Below are 19,929 nucleotides of genomic sequence, written 5' to 3'. Positions count from 1 at the left end.
GAATGCACAGAGTGATGACCCTGGCTTTGTGCAAGCTGACAAGAACGTGACCCCTCATCCCTAGAACGATTGGATCACCCTACTGAATCTGGCCTTTGCCAAAAGGAACAACCAGGATCTGGCGAAAGTGTTTGAAAGGGCTATCCCTGAAGAAAAGGGCCTGAAGCAAAGCAGATCCTTCTCTTTCACAAAAAAGGGGCTTGCTTTATCGAAGATTTGTGGAGAGAGATGGAACCTGTAAGAGCCACCTGGTCATCCCTTAGTCTTAGATTACGCTATGCGTTTTCCCAAAGCTTTTTCCCTAAATTGCAACACAACATATCCTGAAACATCTAATCCCCTTCCCGTCCCAAATTCGGTTCCAGAAAGTAATATTAACAGATCAGAGTACGACCTTCACGTCCCACCTTATGGGAAGGAGATACTGAACTTCAAAACCCTACGGACATCCATATACCATCCCCAAAAGGGTGGCCTAGTGGAACATTTTAACCAAACTCTACGAACGCTTTAACCAAACTCTAAAGCAGATATTACGGAAACTATTAGAAACAGACAGGAAGAATTGGGACCTAATGATACTATAGACGGTTTTCCCAGTATGAAAAACAACCCAATCTTCATTGGGTTATTCCTCCTCCACCCCGGCCCCCCTTGAATTATTATATGGCAGGGAACCACGGGATGTGCTTGATATGTTGATAGTGCAGTGCTGGGTAGCAGTAGAGGAGCAATGTGGGGCGGGCTCATGGTGAGGTGTTATGCCCTTAACGGGAAATTGTCTAGAAACTGCCGTGCCAAGCCTGATTTACTATGTTCTTTATCTTTTCTGTAAGGACTTGGCACACTGAAGAACGTTGGTCTGGAGCATTGCCCAGAGCTATGCCCGAGGTTGGGTTTAACGCTAACCTTTAAAGCTATCACCCCTTTTGTTTTGCTATAGTCACCCCTTCGTCTGGCTCCTGTATTTTGCAGGAAGCTTGCTACGGAATTCGTGAAGTGTTTAAACTTAGTTTGACTGACCCTGAACCAAATGCATTTATGCACGAACATCTGCTATTGACGCGTCGTTTGCACAGCTGTACTCGAGTTATTTGCATACTAAAGTCAGTGTGCGAAGCGATAAGTCAGCACAGTTCACTTCTGTTCATTTCAGTGTCGAGTTTTGTCGTCCTTCTAACAAACCGTAGTTTGACTCTTGGAAACAACACGGATCCTGAAAGCAGGCTGACTTTTTTCTTGTCCTCTTGTAGTGTGGAAAATATAGCGACTAGCGTCCCCTGCGGGTAGTTCGTGCCCTGGGCCCTTGATTTCCGGCTAAAAGAACACGCCCAAGCGAGCGCTGGAGACACATGATGTGAGTGGAATAATTAGCCCTACATCGAGGCCAAACGTACCTAGTGGGGGTGCATGTTTTTTTTTCTGAAGCGTGTGCACCATATGTGGGTTTAGGGCAGCGAGGGAGTGTGGGCTTCTGCGGCATTGAGGAGAAGTCTTTGAAGATAAGCATCTTTTTCATATTTCATGCCTACATCCTGCCAGCCGTGTCTACTCGGAGCGGGAAATGGCAGAGGCAAGCACAGAAGGCCGGCCGGAAACCCGAGTGCTCCCTGGAATGCCAGTAATTACGGGAGGTCGGGCTGCAGGTGCTCCACAAACACGAGGTGCGAGGACTGATTTATATCATCTATGGGATAGTAGGAAAGCGAGTCTCGCTGGCGCGCGCTGTTGTAGTTCATGCATTTGGAAATAGAATTGCTAATGACTTATGTCTTTTTTTATTTGAATTAATATTTCCTATTGGTAATGGGGTGTATTTTACTCTTAGGAAAATGACACCTTGAAAATGTACTTATGTCAGATGGGCTCAAAATTAGCATTATTGGAAAAGTAATGTATAGTTTGGCACCATAGTTTCTAGACAAAAATGCTCCCAACATTAGCTCGTGCCACCCTCTCGCAAACATGCGTTCCATCGTGACCCATTGTGTTCAGTCGATGCTTGTCCAGGCCTGTTCTTTTTCTTTGCCTTCTGGGCCTTGTCGCCAGGATTTGCCATTATGAATCTGGTCCCAAACTGCAAAGTAAAAGATAGGGGTGGATGGGTATGTTTGCATCCCTCCCCAACCTCATTTAGTTCTTGTGATTTAAATAAAGTTCGATTGACTTGTAGTTAAGTAGACAACAACACAGACCACAATATTACAAACAGGAATTTGTGTTAATTATCTCATGTTTATTTGGTATTAAGTGAAACGGTCACTGAGACCGCTCAGAGCGGTCTTTCTAAATCCAACGGTTGCCCCCCTGCCACACACGAGTGCATTCAAGGGCTGACAGGCGTGGTGGGACGGCCGTGAGGTGTTTGTCTGAGTGCCTGTGCGTATGCAGGGGTGGACTGACCTATTCGGAACTCTGGAGATTTCCCGGTGGGCCTCTGCACCCTGGGCCTCTTTTCTGTGGTATTTCCAAATTTTCTCATAGGAAAAGCATTGGGCTTGCTGAAAATGTGTAATTTGGGGCCACTTTGAACTTTATTTCCAGGGCCTCTTTTGGTCCCCAGTAATTATTTCCAGGGCCTCTTTTAGTTCCCAGGCCAGCCCTGTGCCTATGTTGTGTGTTTCGGCGTGTGTGTTTGAGAGTGCGCGTCTATCCGTCTGTGAGCAGGGATGGGCAGGCAATGTTATGTCGGGGATGGGACAGAGAGTTGAAGGGGTGTTTGGGGGGGGATAAACCCTCCAATTTTAAGCAGGAGATTGTTTTTCAGGGGGTAGCGGCTGAATAGTGAAATAATTTGATTTTTTTTCGGCCGATTTGGTGCTGCCTTTAATATTCAGTCATTTTTGTGTGCGTCCTTCAATATTCGAAATAATCACATATAACTGTTTATTTAATTTTCTAATGACAAGCACTCCCCTAGATTTTGTGGCCAGAGACGCATCTATTGCTGCCGTATAATGTACTTCAAAAAACCATTAGAAACAACAATTGAAAATGTAATCAAGCTAAGAAAAACGTCTTTCAAGTGCATATGCCATTTTAGGCTACAGATACAGTGCTTAACACACTGCTCGGATGCTGTTCCAAATGCTCCAGGACAAGAATGGAAGGGGATGTCGAAGAAACAGGAGTTGGGAGGCTAGGAAATGGGGGCAGTTCCCAGCAGTAAAGTTTAGTTATATGGCTGTTACCGAAGAGCACCTTGAAGCTACTTGGAAGCACTATAGCCACAGAGGGGAAAACAATAGGTAGGTTATGAGATGATCCAGCCATGCTGCTATGTCGTGCAAGTATTTAGGCAAATGATAGCAATATATGGCAAATCTTGTGGCTGAATGGAGATATAAGGGCAACACGTGGCAAATGTTGAGCATGTGAGTACATGATGTCTATATGTCTGGAAAATGAGATGAGTACCTGGGCATATAATGATGACATCTGGCAAATAGCACCAATTCCTGACATAAAATAAAACTACATGGGCAGATTATCGAAATACCTCAAATTACGCGAGCTGCATGAGTTACTGCTGTTTTATGGCAAACGCTGGCAGTTGGTACCAGGCAATTATGTCAGTACCATCCTATAATTTCAGTACAGGGAATATGATGTTAGTAATCATATGACAAAATCTGGCAAATGATAGTAACCGGGGCAGGCAATCTTAACAGAGTGCAAATTATGTGGGTACTGGGGCACGTGATATCAATACATGTCAATAGAGAAAAAATGTCACTATACACATCAATGGCACTTGTCCTCTTAAACACAACTTCTGCAGTCTTCTACCATTAATCTGCTCTCAACTTCTGGCTCCTTTGCTTGAAGAGCAGTGTTGGCGTGGTTGATAATTGTTGCACGGGTAAAGAGAAGTTTGAATTGCTTGTGCCATATTGGTGGCTGGGGTGACAGCGATGCTGACATAATGTGGCAATTAAGTACAAGTCTAGTGTAGCTAATGGGAATGAGGTATGCATTATTTTTAGTGTTGTTTGTGTTTTAGTTTATATATTTTTAAATTAAATTTCCGCAGCAAGATAAGTGTCAAAACTGCCGATACAATATAAATGCAATATAGGTATGTCAGGCCACATAGCGCTCAACAACCAGGCAGCGTGGCGCTCTATATGTGCATGCACGGTATGAGATTTGCAATAGTAAGTCGCATAGTTTATAGTGAAATGTGGACACCAACAGGTTTGTGCGATAAAACCAGCAACAATAGATCAAAAGGAAATGTGTTTACTCTCCTCCTCGTCAGATCAATGGAATTTCCATAGAATACCCATGTGCGTCACATGTAGGGGAAAAGGTTTCTAACCAGATGGAACCTTTGATAATTTAAATTGTTTGTAAGTTGCGTAAACTGTGTAACTAGCAGATGAGGCTATGACCAAATATGGAAAGACCCCAGAGATGGGTGTAGTGTAAATATGATTTAAATGGTTGCTCAGACATAAGATATGTGCCAGAAAATTCTTATTCAACTGTTGTTCTTTTATATATTTATTGTCTTTCGGTACATATTGTTAGCCCTCGTTGATGACACGTGTTTCAGCTTTTTTCAGTGCCTTTTTCAAATCGGGGCTTATGATTTCTTTTGTTCGAATTTCAAAATATACACAATAAATATGATCGGTCAACAAGTATACAGTGCAGACCATGTGATGGGAGAAACATATATACATTTGCATAACAATGTTGCGTCGCATCATTAATTTAAACAGAAAATTTGTATTCAAATAAAATACGTATTACCACAGAGAAAAGGGGTTGGTGCAGGGGAGGATTGAATAGGTTTGGTAAAATAACATAACAGACAAAATGATAAATATAAGTTAGTTTGGTCATCTCTTTTGCTAAGTATTCCAATTCAAATTACCACATTTTAAAGCTTGATTGGGTTGTTACCTTGTGGTTGTATTCCTAGTCGATTTCTATTCTTGGATTTGTATATTTAGAGGGGTAATCCCTGTTGAGAAATTTTAATGCATCAAGATTCATATTCTATATCCCAACATAGCAGACAATTATGCTCTGGACAGTTGAGTCATATGTTTGACTTGATAGTCATATTTGCATTATAGTATTGTGTGCTTACATGCCAACTCCCTTTTAAATGATATCCGTTGGTGTTTACATCTTACGATCGGAGCCTTCTGTTCTATTCAATAGGGCACACTCGAAAATCAGTATTCTTTCACTCACTCATTATTACAAATTACTCCTGGTTCCTCTCACGTTCTTAGTTTAAAGTAGCTATTTTCATCAATCTTTCTAAAAAATAGCGACGGTCTCTTACCTAGTAGCGGCAGGGTAACTCGTCTCTCGTGTCGGCTGTGTTTCTGGCACGATTAGCGTCTTCTATTGAAACACATAGCTGTGTGTTGCTATTAGCAACGTGTCCCGGGCAAGTCCCTTTTTACTTTTTAGCTTACCTTTCCAATATATGTCCGCCATGTTTGAATATCGCAAGGCGCATGTTTATGTTGAGTAAACAACTCCGCTCGCCTAATAATTAAAGAACTACCTTCCAATTTCATGTGCAGCATTCATTTGTCGAAGTACTAAGGAAGTCTTTTTACGGCCGTATCCATATTCCCTGTAAATGCCATATTTGGTCATTTGCTTGCATACGTACTGTATATGGATAAGAAGCCATAACGCAAAAGGGTACAGTAGTGTCCTTAATCAGTTTTTATCTAAGATTATTTTCCTGTTTACTATTTTCAACATATTTACAACTAATACAGTACGTATTTGTCACTTAATTACAGTATAGCTCCTATTAAAGAAAGCATATCAATATGGATCTGTCCATTACAATACTAGTAATTCACATTTCTTATTTGCACATATTTAAAATCAGGTGAATACATTGTATCTTGTGTCTCTTATTGAGTACAGAGCCAGAAGGAAAAGAGAGAAAACCAAATATATATATGATCCAATAGTTTCTCATAATGGTGAGGTCTGAGTATTAGGCTCTTCAGCCTACATCTTCAGCACGTGATATAAAAAGGAAATCATTTCATTGTCCGAATTTAGACCTGTAACTGTAGCATTCAATTTACACATTATTCTTGCTTCTGCTTGTCGAAGCACCTTCTCTCTGTTGCCACCTCTTTTCCCCATGGTGGTTTGTAGTAGTCCAATGAATCTAATGTCTGATTCATTGTCCATTTGGTGAGTTAATTGCCAATGCATCACTAAAGGGAGTTTAGGATCTTGACTCCCTATTTTGACCAAATGTTCTCTAATTCTGATCCTTAATTCTCTAATGGTACTTCCTATGTACATTTTGTTGCACACACATATAATAGCATAAACCACATATTTGCTTGTGCAGTTAATTGGTTGCATGATATTGATTAATTTGCCATTTGTGTCCCAAAATGTTTTACTAGGTTCATGTGCATATTTGCACATGGTACAATCTCCACATTTTCTAAAGCCTATATTTTGTGGTTGTAGCCATGTCAATTTGGTTGTGTCCTTGAGTTTGGGTAGCAATGATGGGCTCAGTTTGTTTTTCAAAGTTTCTGCTCTTTTAAATATCAATTTAGGTGTATCGTCCACATATTCTTTGATATTCTCATCCAGTTTGAGGAGGTGCCAGTGTTTTGTTAGCACCCTTCTAATCTCATTGTGGTTCTTGCTATATTTTGTCATAAATCCCACTTTGAATTGTTGGTACAAAACATTTTTCTTTTTGCTGCTCGGTACTTGTGTTTGTTCTTGTGTCATGTTTTTACTTTTGCTTTGTGCTTGTTTGACAGAGTCTTCAGAGTATCCTCTTGCTATAAATCTTGATTGAAGAAGCATACATTCACTGTCAAAGGACTCTTGTGTCGCACAATTTCTCCTTGCACAAATTAATTCCCCTGTAGGGATATTCTGAATTGTGGATTTGCGGTGGCAGCTCGTGGCATACAGTGTGGAGTTCACTTCTGTTTCTTTCCTGAACGTCCTTGTACTTAGTTTGATTTTTGACATATATTGTTAGGTCTAAGAAATTCACAGATTCTGGATTGCATGTCCCAATAAATTGGATCCCAAAGTTGTTATTGTTGATTCTTTCTGTGAATTGGTCAAATTGGTCCTCTGTCCCTTCCCAGATGATTAGTACATCATCTATAAATCGTAACCACTGGATAATTCTTTCGGGATGTGCTTTATCTTTGTAAATTATTCTGTCTTCAAATAATCCCATAAAGAGATTTGCTAAGGCCGGAGCATATTTCGTGCCCATGGCTACACCTTTCACTTGCTTATAAAAGCAGTTGTTGAAGCTGAATACATTACAGTCAAGTGTTAGTTTGAGCATTTCCTTTATCGTTTGGATCTGTTGCTACATAGAAGCGGAATCCTGATTAAAGGTGTATTCCACCGTCCTTATTTCCCATTGATGTTGTATGGACGTATACAACGCCTTGACGTCCAAGCTAGCTAGCTTGTAGCCATCTTTCAATTGGACTGATTTGAGTTTGGTAATCGCATCCATGGTGTCCTTTAGGTACAATCTTAATTTACTCGCTCTTGGTTGTAGTTCAGGTATTCTGAGATATCCTCAGTCACCCACCCTATTCCATTGAGGATCGGGTGTCGCTCAGGTATATCATCAAAGTGTTTATGTATTTTAGGTAAAAAATACATAATCAGAGCAACTGGTTCCTTTATCAATAAATAGTTCCTCTCATTGTCTGTTAGCAATCCGGTCTTATGCCACTTGTTAATATTTTCCTCCAGTTGATGTACAATTTCTCTTTTGGGTTGTTTGCAATTGATACATAACAGCTGGAGCTCTCAAGATGTTTCGTTGCCATTCTTATATAGTTTGATCTTTCCATTACCACTATATTCCCCCCTTTGTCTGCCTCTTTGAGTACCACCGATTTGTCTGATATCAGATTTTGTAAGGCTTGATATTCATTGAAGATTAAGTTGTATTTATGTGTTTTTTTCTGTTTCATTTCATTCAATTTGTAGAGATCATCTGTAACTGCTTTGTAGAAAGTGTCAATGATATTATCTGGTGGTAATTGTGGCAGAAATTTAGATTTAGGTTTTAGTTCTTTCATGGGTAATGAGTCTCTTTGTATGTCCAATTCACTCAGTACATTGTTTAATTCAAAGGTTTCTGGTTCATTTATTGATCTGATCAAATGTGTGTCTTCGATTTCTTGTATAGTCAAATCACCCTGTTCAATTTGTATTGGCTTTGTGTAATTACTTCTGACTCTTGCTGCGAAGAACTTTTTGAGCTTTAGTTTTCGAACAAATTTAAAAAGATAAATATGAATGTCCGTTTTGTTGTAATAGGTTGTAGGTGCGAATGAAAATCCTTTGTTCAGTAAGCTTCTCTCATCCCTGGTAATTGTTCTTTTAGATAGATTTAAGATTAAGTCAGTTTTTATTTGTTACTGCTGACATCCTTCACGCTGGCTCTTGTAAATATCCTGTTTGCGTTTTTCTAGGACTTCTTGGTTTCCTTGATTTCCTAGGCATGCCCCTCCCCCTTCCTCTCCTCCTTTTGTAGATTGTGTTGGTAATGGATCCTTTGGTATCTGAAAACGAACCCGTTTTGGTGGCATGTTCCTGGTACCTTTCTTATATCTTTTAATTTGGTTCATAAAGCCTTGGTTATTCCGATTGGATCCTTGGTCATTTGTCGCATCTTTTTCAGTAACTGCTGTGTCCCCCTCCAAGTCCGCATCCGAGCTCGCTGAGGAAGTATTTGGTGTACTGTTCTTGGTATTTGTTTTGGAATATTGATTATATTTATCCTGAAACATATACACTCTATCTTCTCTATGGTCTCTCATCTCTATAGCATTTTCTTAATTTGCATAATTTCACTTCATCCTGGTAAATCTTCAGTATCTCATGCATTTTGGCATAGTTTTTTTCTTTCGTTGTTTCTAATGATTTAATTTCCGAAATTTCTTTCTTCGTTTTTTTTAATGAGTTCTATTGTTCTTTTGTGTTCTCTTGTAGCATGCTCATTCAATAGCTCCAACATTTTCTTGGAACTGCTACTTAGGTTTTTAGTGTAAATATGAAACATGCAATTAGAAGTTAACGAGGATGGTGGTTAGGTGAATGTATCCAATAAGAAGTGTGGGAAGTATAGAAAATATGGTTACATTGTATAGGTTTAACCAATCGTGTGGGGTCTTTGTGTTGTTCGGGAAGACAGGGCAGTTTGACTCTTTGATGTAATCTAACACCTCCCGGCCATTTGTACAATCAACTTACTTTATGGACAAAGCATGTACCTACTCTTTAAGGGTGGGCCTGCTTTTGATTTCGGTGAGCAAAGGCCCATACCTACAGCAGCAACAAACACAATGGTTAAAACAGTGTTTCCCCTACTTGCTAAAATGTTTCTTTTCCTGTGCCTCAGTGCACATCATAGAGTGGCCATGTGACTCCATGTCACCAGGACCCCTGTTTACGAAACATGGTCTTTCATATACCAAATCAATGCATTCTGGGAGCTGTAGTCTTGTTAGTTTCAATTGGATCAAAGTACCAGAATTATTTTAAAGGAAAGACCAGGTTTGGAGAAGTGGTGTCCTGATCACACAGACTCGCTCATTTGATTGCCCTAAAACCGCGTACAAAACACCATGAGCCTGATCCCCTGCTACAAGGCCAAGCATTAATGCTATGTCATCCTTTCCTCATGTGTCATGCCTTAGCGTGGCTCATTACCCTTGTCTCCAACTCCCGCCAACCCACCCACCTTCCCCTGCCCACCCTCTTCCATGTGGTCTTTAGCCCCTTTCCAGCACCAAAAACAAATGCGTTTTTCTGCCTTTTTAGCCTCCTTCAGCCCAGCCCTCCACCAGGCCAGTGCATGTTCAGTAATAGTCATACTCCTACGTCCTCTCCCCTTTCCTCCATACTTATGGGACATTCCTCCGTCCTGTGGGATGGGACCGGAGCACTTTGTAAAAAGCATCACATTTTTCAAAAATGTGTCCTTCTCTTTATACGCAGGGTACTGCACGCGGCCGTAACCCCGCCCTCCTTAGCTCCGCCCAGCGCATCGCCCATCAGTCCTTTTCTCTGCACGTTCGGGACTGGACACACTTGCATCTTCAGAAGATTTTTTCCTTCCAGTGTCCTTCTCTCCTGCTGCGGTTTAGCGGTCACGTACTAGTCCATATATGCCATTTCGGTTATATTTTCCTAATTGTTCTTCCTGCGAACGACTTTTCGGTAGGGCGGATCCCCATTCTCTTTGTTTAGAGTGTTTGGGACCGGATCACCAGTGGGACTCATGCTTCTACTGCGATTCCCTTTCAGTCCGGGCTCTTCAATGTTGTCTAGAATGGTGGGAGGAGGTGTTCCATCATGTTCCTCCTCTGCATTTTCAGAGTTTCATCAATGAGAGGAAGAGATGCCCGGTAAATTCTTTCGTTTTTAGGGCCCCCCGGCCGGGGGACTCCTTCCCGGGGTCTTCCCGGTCCGGGGGGCACTTTAAAAGCTCTGTCACCGGGGTTTCCCCTGAGGTGCCTTCTAGGGCTAAGAAAAGTACCAGAGTTTTCTCCGAGGGCCTCTGTGAGGGACTTACTGACACCGGATTGCAATCCAAGGCCCCTCCTGTGGGGGTTATTCAACGGCCCAGTTCTACTGTGGTGGTGGGTACGGGCGTTTCCTTCGAGGTCTCCTTGTCTGGAGCTTACAATACAGACACCGGGGCGCATCCCGAGGCCTCTATTGAGGTTTTCTGTACTGAACTAAGGTTCAAGGCCCCTCGTGAGGGAGCTGTTACCGGACTCTGGTATGAGGTTCCTCTATTGGAGGCTAAGGTGACCGACAGAACTGAGAGGCCTGTTAAGGTCTTGTGAATGAGGTGGGTTCCTTATCGGTCCCGCTCTAGTGGGGATACCGGTTCTGTTGAGGGGGCACAGAGTGAGGTCGCTGACCATAATTCCTCTGTTACCGGCGTTGCCGAGGTTCTTCTTTCAGAGGCTAATTTGGCTACTAATATGTCTCAGAAACATCCTAGGCCACACAGTACCGGCTCTGCCGAGGTTCCTTGTGTCAAGGCTAAAGTCAAGGCCCCTGACTGGTCTGTGGAGATCCCTGCTTCACTAACACATGTGACGTGTTGCTCCTCAGGTGTTGACAAAATGGTGCCCGTTCCCGTGCGAACTGCGACAGCCATTTTGGACTCTTCCCTTACACCTATGCCATCGGCGCTGGGTGCATTTTTTCTGGTGCACCGTTTCCTCCAGTTTATGACTGGAACGCTCAGATGCCATTACAACACTCGGTCTCGCTCCCTGCGGTGTCTGCGCCATTGATCTACATCAACCTGGCTGGTGAGGGCCCCTCTTGGCAACCCTCTCCTTTGCGGCCCTGGTGATATTCCGCTGATGAGAGGCTTCCTGCTGCCACAATGTCTAAGCCTTCGGCAGAGGATGCCTTCTTTGGAAAATGCCAGAAGCTAATGCATTCCGACCCCATGAAGGAATATTTCAGAGGTCTTTTTAAGGAAATCTGCCCGCCAGGGCCCGGTTTGTTCCAACGGTTCCCGTCACTGCACAGGTTGTTCCGGCAGCTGTCCCACCTCTACCAATTGGCCCACCTCCAGCACTTCCGCCTATGTCGCCCTTGTCTCCATTAGACAAGTCTTTGGCGGAACCAGACCTGACGCAGGTCGATCCGGACGCGTTGGATGACGTGCAAGGGGATCAGCATGGCGATGACCAGCCCCGCTCTGTTAGGGCGTTCCATGACCGTGTACTGGACATGATGACTCTTCTGGATGTTCCAGTACCTGAGGCATCACCTCCGCAAGAAGGGGTGCTTCCGGGGGCGTTCACCTTGTCTTCTCCGGAGCGCACCGGCTTGTTCTTTTAGAAGGACGTTTTGGCCGAGGTCCGCAAAGTCTGGGATAAACCACACTCTGGACTGCATGTTAACAAAAAGATTGACACTCGTTATAGGCATCATACTTCGGAGGAGGTAGCCTTAGCGTCTTGCCCGTTTCCTTCCTCCACAGTGGTGGCGGCTGCCACTCTTCATTCCAGGCCAGCTTCAGCGTCATCTACAGTGGCGGCTCAGGTTCTGGCCAAAGGGGACAAATTGCTTTACTCTTTGGGGAGGAAGATCTTTGCTAATTCGGCTCTGCAGTTGCACCAAGTGAACACAGAGCTCATTTTAGCAGGGGCGACTATGAAAATGTGGAAAGGTCTGTCGGAATTTGAGTTCATTCCTGCGGACAAGCTGGATGATTTTTAAGTTGGGCTTGTCAGATGCCAGAGTCCTGGCGCAGGATATGCTTGAGGCTGCAGCGGATCATGTCGACACCTCGGCTCGGGGCCTCATGCTTGGTGTGGACACGTCTTGTCAGGCTTGGCTTCACGCCACAAAGTTTTCTGAGGAGGTGCAGGATAAAGTTCTGGACCTGCCTTTTGATGGCAAAGAACTGTTCCATTCGTCAACGGACGTAGAGCTGACTAAAACAAAGGACAGCACTCAGACGGCCAAGTCTTTGTCCGTTCTGGTAAAACCACCTTTTAGGACTCAGAGAACGCCTTCGCAGCCACGGTCTTCCTCTGGTTTTTGGGGGTTTCTAGATCGGAAAACACGGAGAGTCGATCCTCCAGCTGGAAATTCCTGCCGGCGTCAACAGCGGGCCGGTTTTTCTATCAGTCCTTGGCCTCCTCCTTATGATCTGGGGGTCCCGCCTCTGAGAAACCTGCTAAATTAGGGTTTTTGGAGCTCGCACGAGCCCCCAGTGGGAGGGCGCATTGCGTCTCACTGGGAGGCATGGCAGACCATCACTGAGGACCGGCAGGTCTTGTCAGTAGCTTGGGCGGGCTTCCGCTTGCCCCTTCCCCTTACCCCACCCTTCAATCCTCCTTTCCAGCAGTCGGGGATGCCCTCCCTCAGAGCCGAAGTCCAGAAGCTTCTGGATCTCAAGGCGGTGGAACCCGCTCCCCTAGGAGAGCGAGGGGAGGGCTTCTACTCCTGTCTGTTCACGGAGCCCAAACCCAAACAGGCTGGCCTGTGCACCATCTTAGACCTTTCCCAGTTAAACCTTTCTCTTCCCCAAGAGAAACTCAAGATGATCACCCCCAACCAGATAATGTCCTCTCTTCAGAAGGGCGACTGTCTCAGCGTGGTGGACCTTCAGGATGCTCATATGCATATCCTAATTTGGAGCCCGCATCGGAAATACCTACGATTTTGCATGGGGGAGGAGCTTTTGGTCTCAGCTCGGCACCGCGTGTCTTTACGAAGATGATGTTGGTCATCGTAGCTCATCTTCAGCTTCAGGGTATCCATGTGTATCCGTATTTGGACAACTGGCTGCTGCGCTGTCACTGTCCACTGAAAGCCTTGAGCAGCCTTCAGTCTCTCCTCCAGCTCCTGTACCACCTAGGGCGGTCGGTGAATCCTCCATGACGGTCTCTCAGGACTTGATTTTCCTGGGTTTTCGTTGTAACACGATCGATTGCAAGGTATACCTGACTGGGGACAGAATGGCAGATCTGTTAGCCACATGTCAGGTGTTTATGTAGTCGGAGAGGATGTCGGCCTGGTGGTTTCAGAGGATTCTGGGCCTTATGGCTTTGTACGTGCTTGCTCTTTCTCTTGCTCATCTCAAGATGAGGCGGACTCAGATGGCTCTTCGGAGCTCATGGCTTCAGGCAGTGGATCCAGATTCCAAAATGATACTGGTTCCATCGTTCATGAGGACGGACCTCTTGTGGTGGTCGTTTCTCCACAATCTGTCGGTGGGCGCCTCTCCACAATCTGTCAGTGGGCGCTCCCTTCCAGGACCCTTGCCCGCATTTGATGGTCAAAATGGACTCCTCCCTTCTGAGTTGGGGGGCGACGCTGGATCATCTTCAAGTTTCAGATCTCTGGTCACCACAGGACAGAGAGCTTCATATAAATTATGTGGAGTTTCTGGCTATATTCCTGGCTCTGAAAGCGTTCAAACCAGGTATTGTCAACAAGGTGGTCCGTGCCCACACAGACAATGCGGTGTCCATGTTCTATATCAACAAGAAGGGGGGTACCAGGTCTCTTCCTCTTGTGGATCTTGCCATTCAGATCTGGGAATGGGCCATTCAGCATGTTATCTGGCTGGTAGCGGTTCACATACTGGGTCAGCTGAATTTCACTGCGGATGCCCTGAGCCGACGAGTAAATGTCAGCTACGAGTGGGAACTGAACACAGAGATCCTCTCGGACATTTTTCGCTGTTGGGGCACTCCAGAAGTGGCCCTCTTTGCGACATCTATAAACAAGAAGCTTCCACTGTATGCCTCCAGGAACAGGCTCAGAGCCTCCTCAGTTGGGGATACTCTTGAAATCCCATGGCACAATATGAAGGCCTACGCCTTTCCACCTCTTCCTCTGATCCATCAGGTGCTTTGCAAGCTGAGGAACATAGTGAATTGCTGCCTGCTGTTCATAGTCACTTGGTGGCCAGCCAGGTTCTGGCTTTCGTAGCTTCAACATCTAACAGTGTGCCCGCCGCTCAAGCTTCCACAGGTTCCCGACCTGCTTCACCAGAGTGATCAACAACTGTGCCACCCCTCCCCACAATCGTTCAGCTTGGCGGCTTGGTGCCTGAGTTCAGATCTTTAGAGCGTTTCAACTTGTCCGCGGATAACATGCGCATTTTTCAAGTGGCCAGGAAGCCCTCAACAAGATCTCAGTATAAAAGTAAATTGCTAAGCTTCTGTCACTGGTGTTTGGCGAGGCAGCTAGAACCCAGGGAGGCTACTATCGACACGGTCCTGTCTTTTGTCTCACATTTGGCAGAGTCTGGTATCCATGTCTTGTCCTGCAGGACATATTTATTGGCTGTTGCCACTTATTTGTCCACTGACCAGTGTTCCTTTTCACTGTCTGATCTAGTCATTAAAAGACACTTTGCGGGCCTTATGCTTCTTTATCCTCCTGTTCGCAATCTGCATCCAAGGTGTGATTTGAATGTGGTCCTTACGGCCTTGTGTCATAACCCTTTTGAGCCCATGGCAACTGTCGATTTTAAGTACCTTTCCTGGAAAGTGTTCTTTTTGATTGCTGTGACTTCAGCAAGGCGTGTAAGTGAGCTTCAGGCCTTGTCGTTTGAGCCTCCATTCCTTAATTTTCATAAAGATAAGGTTGTCCTGCGAACGAATCCCGCCTTTCTTCCTAAGGTGGTCTCTGATTTTCATCTGAATCAGTCAATTTCATTGCCTGTATTCTTCCCAGACCCGGCCTCAGAGGCCGAAGGTGTTCTGCACTGCCTGGACTTTAAAAGAGCCCTTAAATTCTATCTGGACAGAACAACTGAGCTCAGGAACTCCTCGCAGCTTTTTGTGACCTTTGGAAATCTGCAAGGAATGCCTGCCTCGAAAGCGAACATCTCCCGGTGGATCGCTGCCTGTATTTCTGAGGCGTATACCATTCAAGGTCTTCGGGCCCCAAAGGGAATTCATGCCCCTCTTGTGCAGGGCAAGGCGGCTGCTCTTGCCTTCCAAAAATATGTTCCCTCGAGACCACCGCGAAGGCGGCTACATGGGCCTCCCCATCGGCTTTTTGTAAGCATTACTTTCTGGACCTGAGCTCCAGGGCTGATGCTCAGTTCGGTCAAGCTGTGCTTAAGAACCTGTTTCAGTAAGGAGTTTCCATCCACCCGTAATTCCTGTGAGGAGTGCTTGGGAATCTCCCATAAGTATGGAGGAAAGGGGATGGGACATAGGAGTATAATAAATTTACTCACCGTAGTGACTACCTTACTCCTAGTCCATAGTCCCTGTTCCTCCATACGCTTGCCTGCCGTCCACTCTAAAAAGGTTCCTCTCTTATTGCTTAAAGGTCATAGACCTGGCGATAGAAAAGTACTGATGGGCGATGCGCTTGGCAGAGCTAAGGAGTGTGGGGTTAAGGCCATGTGCGGTACCCCGCGTAAAAAGAGAAGGACACATTTTTGAAAAATGTGATGCTTTTTACAAAGTGCTCCGGTCTCATCCCACAGGACAGAGGAATGTCTCCTAAGTATGGAGGAAAGGGGACTATGGTCTAGGAGTAAAGTAGTCACTATGGTGAGTAACTTTATTACTCTTGGTCCATTTAGTTTCACAAGGACATGCTAAATTGTTTGGGGGTGTGAGCCATCTAAACATTTTTAGCCACCTGTTCAGCCTTTGCCTGCCTCATCGGGGTGATAGATTATTATTGACTGAGTGGGCTTCTGCCACTGTCCATCACCTCAAGACTAAGCAGGCACCCCCTCAGGCTTTCACTCATTCCCCAGTCCCTAGAAACGGCACTCCTAGGCACTAGCATTCTGTACATTTCTAAAGTATCTCTACAGAGTGAGAACTTAAATTGCTAACGTTATATTTTGAAACGGAGTAGGCAGACGCGTTTCCTTGCCTGTTTTGTCTTTGTAGCGAGCAATTAAAAACGTATTTGGTTATGAAACATATACATGTTTCTTGGATGTAAGGTAAGGTGCCTGGTGTACCTAACGTTTTTACAAGAAGTAGTCAAAAGGGATTTCATAGCTCAGTTGCAATCTTTTGTACAGTGAGTGAGGCCAAACCCAGAGTGATTCAGAGTCATCCCTTTGAATGGCCCTGTGATTGGAAGAAGTGCGTGAGAGAGCGCCTTTTCTGAAAGAAAACTCAGAGTTCTGAATTCTGGTACTTGCAGACCACCTGAGCAGAGGCTTTATTTATTTGTTGATGTACAAACCCTCTCCTAACTGCGTGGTAATTGCCAATAGGTTCAGACACATCTTTTTGTTTGATTGGGATTCCTGCATGACGCTTTTTTCCAGTAGTCCAATTGCGACAGTGCTGTGTAACAGGTGCCTTTATTTTCAGCATTACTAATTTGGTTATGACGTAATAGGTTGCTCTAGTTCAACAGGTCACTCCATTACGATTTTATGCTGCCACCAGTGGAACCCTGACCCATGGGCTTGAGAAAAAAACGTGCTCTCTGTTACCCGTCCATGCTCTGTAGAAGGCGTGTGTTCCGACTTTGATTGAAGTTCTAGTTATTGATTAACAAACGGTGTGATCTTAGCCAAATCAATGCACTTCCCTGTGAACGTGAAACACTTAATAATGGTGTTTCACACATGAAACGGGATCTCCTCCAGTCGATGCTATGTCCTTCAAACTCTCTACTTTCTGATTACCAGCTCGCAAACAGGTGCCAGAGGGTAAACCTTATGGTTTTGAAGTATCTCTTTTAGTTTATTAACTGGTTTTTGCTAAAACTGCAGAGAGAAAATAATCCAATGTCATACTATTGAGTGAAAGTATCATTCAATATTTAACAATGCAACAGTACGCTCTAACACTGATACCACTGTGCATGCAGAAAAACACGGAATGACGCGACCAAACCAGAACAAGAGCACACCTCTCATATTCTACAACACAACCATCCCTAAACTGCACAACAAACCGCACACACTTCACCACACTGCAACAACGAAACAAACCACACACAGCCACGCACAACAGCACACCACAGCTACCTGAAAAATCACACCCACACTCCGCGAATGGTGTAAACCAAACTGAAGCTGCCAACAGCACATCACCGCTCTCCTGTGCCTTTTCCCACCAAGTCCTACTAACTTACCCTACCCTCTTTTCTTTCTTTTTTGTTTTTTACTTTTTATTTTTTTATGTGGTTGGCTGACAGATCAACCTCTCAAATATATCATGACATTCTTAAACAAAAGACATTTTACAAAATTACAATTTATTTTTCTCCAACGTTTACAATACATTTACAACATTTAACACATTTGCGATATTTATAACACTTAAATAGTCCCATATTAGCTCCTTTAGAAATCATGATTGCTAATATGTGCTATTACATCAAAATTAAATCGTGAAATTAAAAGAATAATAACTTCCAAGTTATATAAATTAAATTAGGGAATTCCCCTTGATGATGTATACAGACTTGCTACTTATCTGTATTAATATTTCTGCTTCATGTTGTGGTTTTTATATTTACATCTAAACATGGTAGTAATGGTCCTAAATAGTGTACTAATCACTATTCTTACTGCATACCTTGTGCTAGAGAAGATGTTCTGCCATATTTCATCGGGATTTGCTGGTTTATACAAATTTAACAGTTTAGTAAAATACATTTGCCGCTGTGAAACTAAAGCTGGACAGTTATCCAAATGTCTTAACGTCTCTTTTTGAGTTTGATCTAAACAAAGCAACAAAAATTCATCCAATTAGGTAAGGCACCTCTCCTCGTTAAGATCTCTCTTGTATGCCATAAATTCAATCTAAAGCGTAGATACTGTTCTCTAATCTTCGGCGAGGGGCACTTTACCAAATAATCTGTTGTCTGCTTCGTTTTCTTACAACCAAACAACTCGGTCTTAAAATCTTTGTAAGTAGTGCATTTCTCACGATTACACAACCAGTCGTACTGCTGCATTCTTCCTTTTGCTCGGTTAGGGTTTTCTAACAAAAGATCTTGCCTTACAGAGCGCCAGGCGGCGGTTTAACTATCCTTTAACTTAACATACAGGCTGCAAGTCTCACTCCACCAATGTTCGCCATAGCGCCTGGCAAGCTGCAGACGTCACCAGGCTGAGGGGGAGAGGCCAACGCAGGGAAACTAAGCCACAGCAAACCCGCCAAACGCTGCAAACGCCAGAGAAAAAAAAAAGGGGGCAGGGCCAAAAATGGACTTTAAAATGTTTGATGTAAAATCCCAGCCCCCACGGGAAAGCACAGAGAATGTTTGGCCAAAGCGTACTGGTGACACCAAGGACCAATGGGAAGGGGCAGGAGACGAACATCAGGAAAGTCAGGGCAACAAAACCCATGCGCTAAGGGGCAGGATTGAGGGGTGTTTGGGTGAGGTCAGGAGGAGAGCTGATGGACTGAGAGAACAGGCAGCGGAGAGCATACAGAGGAGTGGATTGGTGAGGAGTTTGTGGAAGAGTTGAATGAGAGTGGCAGGTGAGGTATTTTATGTTAGAGAGAGTGGTAGCAGCCTTGCAAGACTGTGGTGTACGTGTCACAGTGTGTGAGGCGAGAAGGCTGTGAGAGAGATGGGAATGTGAGAGTGGTGGGGAATGAAGATAGTGGACGGTGGGGGTGGTACAGAGTGAAAGAGAGCGTGCAAGAGAAAGAGAGAAGGGGAATGGGAGAGGAAGTGGGTGCAGTGGGGGAGGTTGGGGAACAGGAGGGAGCAAGTGCTAGCAGGAGGTGAGGAGAGTAAGAAGGGGAGTGTGATGATCTGAACAAGGAGAGGGGTAAGAAAGAGAGAGGGGAGAAGTGGACGTGTAGAGAGAGCTGTGAGATAGAGTGGAGAAGGAGACAAAGGAACTAGGAATATCGAGGGGACAGGAGAGAGAGCGAGGGGGACGGAGGAGATATAGCGCATAAGAGAGCAGAGGTGAAAGGGGAAGGAAGAGGAGAGCGAGAGAGACCTGGAGAGAGAGAGAGTGCAAAACTGTGGAAACACCATCTAACATCAGCCACGAAAGCTACCTTGGGGGACCAGCAGAGTAGAAAACCCTTAGTAAGTGGCAGAGGGAGTAAGCTAGATAAAGCTGAGGCGTTTAGGCCCTCATCGAAACACTAGGTAGATCCACACAATAGGGTTTACCTGCCTTTAGTCGGTCCACACATCTTGTTGGGGAGTGGGGATCCCGGGGGGTAGGTTGGAGGGAGCCTGGGGCAAGGGCATCGGAGAGATTAGGATCCCCATCAGTCTGGCCTACCTACCGCCATTCACCAGTCAAGCTTTTGACATTTATAATAAAATACCTGAACCTCATGTCTAGGTTTTGGAGTTTTTGAAGCCACCTGTGACAGTAGACTAGATTGTCAGTTTTTGGGGCATATCTAGTGGTCAGTTCTTTGGGATATTATCTATATGTTTGGGTTTTGGTGAGCCTAA

The 19,929-nt window shown here is 44.6% G+C and overlaps 1 protein-coding gene across 2 annotated transcripts in view; it reads left to right on the top strand.

Annotated features, from left to right (window-relative positions):
• CFAP299 (cilia and flagella associated protein 299) overlaps nt 1-19,929 on the top strand; it is a 2,370,083-nt gene that overhangs the window by 368,259 nt on the left and 1,981,895 nt on the right. Inside the window, exon 1 of one of the 2 annotated variants that reach the window (XM_069626160.1) lies at nt 1,381-1,664. The exons of the other annotated variant lie outside the window; for it this stretch is intronic. Coding sequence (XP_069482261.1) covers nt 1,525-1,664 — 140 coding nt within the window. The 5' untranslated portion in view covers nt 1,381-1,524. Of the gene's footprint in view, nt 1-1,380; nt 1,665-19,929 lie in introns of those variants that run through there. 2 annotated transcript variants of the gene reach the window in all.

Source organism: Ambystoma mexicanum, chromosome 6p (genome assembly GCF_040938575.1).
Source record: "Ambystoma mexicanum isolate Mex_15411 chromosome 6p, UKY_AmexF1_1, whole genome shotgun sequence".
Taxonomy (NCBI): domain Eukaryota; kingdom Metazoa; phylum Chordata; class Amphibia; order Caudata; family Ambystomatidae; genus Ambystoma; species Ambystoma mexicanum.
This window is presented reverse-complemented; position numbering and strand designations above follow the sequence as displayed.